The sequence below is a fragment of the Coenobita brevimanus genome, chromosome 66 (assembly GCF_032717465.1).
Source record: "Coenobita brevimanus isolate Jiangsu-jjx chromosome 66, ASM3271746v2, whole genome shotgun sequence".
NCBI classification, from domain to species: Eukaryota; Metazoa; Arthropoda; class Malacostraca; order Decapoda; family Coenobitidae; genus Coenobita; species Coenobita brevimanus.
Genome location: NC_137019.1, coordinates 5686592 through 5693230, shown reverse-complemented (window position 1 = coordinate 5693230; position 6639 = coordinate 5686592). Strand labels below are relative to the sequence as shown.

Below are 6639 nucleotides of genomic sequence, written 5' to 3'. Positions count from 1 at the left end.
ATGGAAGAAGGAGGGGGATAAAGGAAGGGGATCGAGAGAAGAAGGGCAGGAGAACAGAAAGTATGAAGAGGAAAGAAGAGGACGGAGAGAAGAAAAAATGATTAAGACAAAGAGGGGAAGAATGGAAAAATATGAACGAGGAGTATTCAAGAAAGGGAGGAGCAGAAGGGATAAGAAAAAAAGGGGGGGGGGAGAAGGGAATTGAAAAACGAAGGGAGAAGTGGAAGAAAAGAAAGACAGGACGGTGGGATAACTGACGAAGAGTATTTTGGAAGAAAGTGCAGTTAGAATGAATAGAAGAGCTTGAAGAGGGGGTGGCAGATGGAGAAAAGAGGGGAAAAAAGGGAGGAAAGTGTAGGGGGTTACAGAGAGAGAGAAAGGAGAAATAAAGGAAGAGGTGGAAAGAAGAGAGGAGAGGAGTGGCAATTGAAAAGAGAGACAAAAAGAGGAAAGTGCAGGGGGTTAGAGAGAGAGAAAGAAGGAATAAAGGAAGAGGTGGAAAGAAGAGAGGAGAGGCAACAGAGCAGGAAACAGCTTGCCGGTTTAATATTCGAGGACAGAATTCGGTTTTTCTTCTGACGGGGTTGTTTAGTGCGAGAAGTTTCTTTATTTTAGATGCTGATTTCACAACAAAATTCAGTTGCGGTATTTCCTCTCAGATTCTGAAATGCGTCGAAAGAAAAGAGGGAGAGGAAGAATACAAGGAGGTATATCTAAAAACCTTCACAGCATCGAGCCAGCGCAGTACTCCTAGACAGCATATATATCCTGGAGAATATTACAGCGTACATTATAAATAAGATGAGGCCAAGACGTCGCTATTTTATGACCCAACATTATTCCCGCTGCAACTACAGACTAATATTTTTTCCTCAGCCAGACGTCGCCATGCCCCGCAATTCAACACCTTCTCCCTATTTTTTCTCCTCATCGTATATTCACAGCCAGATTTCACACACACACACACACACACACACACACACACACACACACACACACACACACACACACACACACACACACACACATACACGCATTATTATACACCGTATGTACAGTATGTCGCATTGGTACTGCAAATCCACCAGTGTACATCATCCACAGTGAAGGAAATGTCGTATAATAACAAATCAATAAAAGTGAAGATATATAGACAATAACTTATCGTAGAAATGGGCGGCTTCATATTTACGATAATGTTTATGGGCAGTGCTTGAAAAACGTGTGAGTGTGAGGACAGGTGCACCCCCACCCACAAGCAGAGCGGCGCCTCCTCCATGCATCTCCCGCCCTCCCTGTCCCAGACCATAACCTCCCAATCTGTCTCCAGCCAACTCCACCGTGAACTGGATAAAATTTTCACCTCCAGATTTCCCACCATTCTCATCCTTCCTCCGCAAAATTAGTAATAGCTCAAGCCTGGTGAACTCTTGCAGTCCAATAACTTCATATTTTCATTTTTCTTTGCATTTTCTGCTACACACACACACACACACACACACACACACACACACACACACACACACACACACACACACACACACACACACACACACACACACACACACACACACACACACACACACACAATATCTTAGTTAGGCAGACCTGCTGACTTTTATCCTGGCCAAAAATATTCCTCCCACCGCGATATCTATCAAAACACAACATATCACAGCAGAGCACCCCCTCCCTTCCCCCTGCCACTCCCCTCCGGCTTGAAGGTGTGGAGTGGGAGGGTGCGGGCGAACACACACACTCACTGTCCATCATTACCGGCCTGGCCACTCACCCAACCCACAGTAAACACAACCGCCACTAATACCCGGCCATCTTGAGTGCGTCAGGGGCAGGCAGGCAGACAGACAGACAGGCAGGTTGAGGGGTAGGAAGGCAGATGGACGGATGGGTGGGTAAGCAGGCTGATCAGCAGACAGGCAGATGAGTTTGGTGTAGACAAGTGTTAGGGCAGAGAGAGAGAAGGGTTGGCAGAATAAAGAGCGACAGACATGAGAATATTGTGTACACAGGCGGGTTGATGGCTTGGAGGGCAGATGGGTAAGTGGGTAGGTGGGCTGATCAGCAGACAGACAGGTGAGCTTTGTGTAGACAGGTGCATAGACAGAGAGACAGGATACAGGGGTGAGCGTGAGTGTGGGTGGGGAGGTTGATCAGCAGACAGGCAGGTGAGTTTTGTATAGACAGATAGTTGGACAGAAATACAGAATATGGGGTGGGTGGGTGAGTAGGTTGGTGGGAGTACACTGGCAGACAGACGGGTGACTATTAGGCAGACCGGTTGAAAACTGTCCTGTATGGGAGGTGGATAAAGAAAATAACGAACAACATGTAGACGGGTGACAGGACAACGACACTGAGTAGAAGGTGGGTAGGTAGACAGGAGGTGAGCTTTGGGACGACAAGTGGCTAGACAGAAAGGCATTGTAGGGAGGCTGATGAGTGAACAGGTGGTGAGCTTTGTGATGGTAGGAGTTTGGACAGAAATGCAGAGTAGGGGGATGGGTGGATAGACAAGAGGTGAATATTGTATAAATGGGTGGCTACAATGTAAAGCAGAGTAGAGATGTGGGTGGGCAGACGGGCAGTGAGCTTTAGGTAGGTAGGTGACTGAACAGAGAGGCAGGGTGGGGATGATCGTGGGTGGGTGGGCAGGTAGGTCAGCAGACAGAGATAAGCACTGGACAGAAAGACAGGAAGACAGTCGGATAGGGAGGTATGTGGGTGGGCTGACGGGAAAAAGGGATGAGGCTGATGGAGGCACGATAACAGACAGACCAACAACGAGGGAGGATGGAATGACAAACGCAAGCAAGGGGGCTGGCAGAGAGACGAGCAAGGAATGATAGTCTGCAGGATTAATGACAGAAACCCAAGCAGACAGACTGACGGGCAAGCAGGGGGACTGACAGGCGTACAAGGAGGCAGGCAGTCAAGCAGGCAAGCAGAGAGGGAGGCGGGCCAGCAGGATATCTTATACCTTTACGGTCCTTCACCTTTACTAAGACCACAACACAGTATCCTCGCTTTCTGACTCTGCCGTTTATTTTACTCCCTGTCCTCTCTCGGTGTGCTGTGGCTCATCTCTCTCTCTCTCTCTCTCTCTCTCTCTCTCTCTCTCTCTCTCTCTCTCTCTCTCTCTCTCTCTCTCTCTCTCTCTGTGAGTAAGAGAGAGAGAGAGAGAGAGAGAGAGATTCTTAACACCCCACCATAACGAACTCATACACAACAACAATACGACTGCATTCCATTACAGCTGTTGCAGGGAAAAGTTTGAACATTTGAACTCCATATCACTTTTTTCACTGCTCTTCCATATGGCTGCACCTACCCATCATAAAAACACCGCCACCAACACCATACCACCAGATATGAACGTGATATCGCCTGCGTATCACAATGGAGATGATGGGTAATACTGCCAAAGTGGGGGACGACATTTAGATATTGGTAGAGATCAGGGACCGTGTTTATGAGCGCTTTTGAGCTGTAGTTGTGGCTATACATCTGTTCTGAACCACGTCTTCATCACTGGCACCATATTCTGTCGCTAATCTATTGCTATAACTCAGTTTTAAGATGGAGGGATGGCAATTCTAGGCTAAGGTAAAATGAACAAATTAAAGTTAACTGCTATGGGGACTTACCTGTGCCTAGGCATCTCGAAATGAACAGATCTTGAATTTCGCTCTCATTTATCTTGTTTTTGTTTCTTGGAGGGAATAATCTTGCGAGCTTCTGGCCTTTGGTTCCTTCTCCCTTGCATAAAAAATGTCAAAAAAAAGTTAGGATCCTTTATAAATACGAAGTCATCTCTCTGTTGGTGTACACTATGTGAACTACTGGATGTAAAAAAAAAAAATCTTTATGACTTCTCGCACCCTCCTGAGAACGGATTATCAGAAATTGGCTGAAGTAAGGCCCTTTTAAGTTGCTCTGTTATCACAGTACCTTCACGTGCATTTAATGTCAAAAGAATTTCTAGTTAGCCAGGAATACATACACCCGGTACACAGATTTTCTTTTTAAGTTAGAGAAAGGAATAAACAAAGTACTAGCATGCATCTAAGACTTGCATAAAGTTTTCACAAATAATTAAACATTCAAGACATAACCTTCAGGAAAACTACACATAAACTCTGGCCTCATACCCCAGAGTTAAGCCTCCATTGTGCTCTTCCTACACTAATCCTAAGCTACGACCCCCCTCCTCTAACTCCATATTGTCTCTTCTGCCTCCAGTGTGGTCGCAGCCGGGGGTGGTGGTGCCTCCCCCTGACGACTCCGACATCCAGGACTACGAATACGATTACGAGGAAAATGCCAACGCTTCTGACGTGTGAGTAGAGCGTAACCATTTAGGGGTCATAATCTATGGTCTGTCCACGTTAACTAGGCCGAGATCTTCCTCCTCTTGTAGCTTACTTTTCGCAGATCAGTGGAAGAATAAGACAAGGTACAGTTTTTCATCCTTTCCATAACACTTCCTCGTAACCAGCATTAAAGTCGAGTGTTATCTTACAGCTCGGCATTGAAGATGGAGAAATGTCATTTTGAGGGCCCAGTTAAAGTGGACAAAGTACTAGTATACGAGGCAGATGGCCTCGCAGTACCTCTTCCTGCGAGATTTATTTAACCTACTGCATCTTATTGTTCTCTCATATGTTATTTTTACCGCTTCAGTATAAACATAGTTTAAATCAGTGACACAAAAAAATAAGGTATAACAAGCAAAATAAATCGCTGAGGAAGAGGTGCTTCGAAATCTCCAGTTCTTAAAATACAACCCTAGAGATGAATCTCTCTGTCTGATGCGCGAATGACCTCTGCTATGACGTCATGAGCTACGTTTTCCTCAAGTAAACAACCCTCTTTTGGTCATGGACAGTTCATTTCTAACGAAAGTAGTCATATCACTTTATCTTAATTCTCATGTTTCTCAATATATAGTTTACCTGCTGAGTACATGCTCATTCAGGACACACCTTACCGCAGTTGCTTTAATACACAACCATTTATGATGCAATGTATTTTTTTTTTCATTAGACTGTGATCCATATCCACTCTTATCCCCCAGCCTCTCCATTTTTCCTTTGGCGTGAGATAAAGGCACTCAGATGGCCCAGCATGGCTCGTGTCTCGTAGCACTCAATATAGAAGAGGCAGGCGAAAGTCATACCCTCAGAGGAGCTCCAAGTTGGGACATAAACACCGTCGCTATTCACACCAGACAGCTCCGTGCATCCTCCTTGAGCGCCCTCCCTTGTGTTCCCTCTGATGTTGCCTCCATTCTCATGCCCTCGCTTCTCTTCCTTCTTTGTTACTCTTCTTCCTTGTGAATATTCCTCCTTGTTTATCATACTAATATTCTTCCTTCTTCCTGCTCTTTGTTTCTGTTTATTTGTATTTTTTTTTTTTTTTAATATTCTTGTTCCTTGATCGTACTTTGTATATAATCCTTCTTACTCTCCTTCGTTTTTATCCATTTCTCCTTTTTCGTTCATTTGTAATCCTCCTCCATACTTCTTTCTCCATATCGTCTTTTGTTGCCAAGTGCTCTTTCAGCTTTCTCTGCGATCTGCCCTGCTTTCTTATTGTTTTGTGCTCCTTTTTCTTCCGCTTTCTGTCATCCTTAATCTTCTCTTACTTTTTTAATATTTCATTTAACTCTGGCATTATCATCTGAGGATCTTCGTCACTCAAACGCCCTTTACTATTCCTGATTTTTTCTTTGTTCTCACTTCGCTCTTTCCTCAACCCTTTCAGTACGATGACGTCTTCTTACCCCTCATCCGGCTATGAACCTAAGGCATGATGCTGATTACCAGGGACGTTCGAAATGTCTCCCCTAAGCTTAATATAATCGTCTGGTGGTCTTAAGAATAAAGTCTGAAATATTTACGTATAACATTCAAGAGGATAACAAATACTTCAGTTCATCATTCCCTTTTTCCTGTCCATTCCTCCTTCGTTATTACCTACTGTCCCCTCCTCTCCTATTTTTATCACCCAGACCACCACCTCCACTCCTTCGTTGTGGACTCTATTCGTATTAGCCTCCTTTTCTTCCTCTATCCTTTCTGTGGTCACCTCCGCTTCTGTCTTTCTCCTATCATCCTGTCGCCTCTCCTCCTCACATGCCATCACCATCACAACATTTCTCTGCATACGTCCATCCCCTCTCATTCCCATCTGCTCCCGTACCAGACACTAACTCTTCAAACTCCTCCTCTACGCAACCAGAGAACTCACCCATTTTATCCTCCTCCTCTTCATTCTCTTCATTTTCCTGCTCTCCTATCCTCTTTTTATCTCATCTACCCCTACCAGGTACCAACACTCACTTTCCCCTCCATACACCCAAATGAACTTACCTTCTGCTCCTCCTCCTTTTCCTCCTTCGCCCTTTTCTCTTCCTACTCTCCTCTCCTCCTCTTCCTCCTCCTCCTCCTCCTCCTCTCCAGTTCCTACATCTCCAGCTCTTTTTTCATACACCACACCCACTTCATCTCCTGTCTTCTCCTCTACCTCTGTCTGTGTGCTTACCTCCTATCTGTTTCCTCTCCACTACCCTTACTCCCACCCCTCTGTCCTTCCTTCCATCTATCGCTGCTTAGTTCC

At 45.2% G+C, this 6639-nt stretch overlaps 1 protein-coding gene across 1 annotated transcript in view; it reads left to right on the top strand.

Moving 5' to 3' along the window:
- The first annotated feature begins 2584 nt into the window (after positions 1–2584).
- The window catches only part of LOC145405265 (tyrosine-protein kinase transmembrane receptor Ror-like), a 61445-nt gene continuing 57390 nt past the window's right edge, over positions 2585–6639 (top strand). The window contains exons 1-2 of the mRNA XM_080276681.1: positions 2585–2616; positions 4175–4357. Of these exons, the coding sequence (XP_080132807.1) occupies positions 2585–2616; positions 4175–4357 (215 nt within the window). The remainder of the gene's footprint in view (positions 2617–4174; positions 4358–6639) is intronic.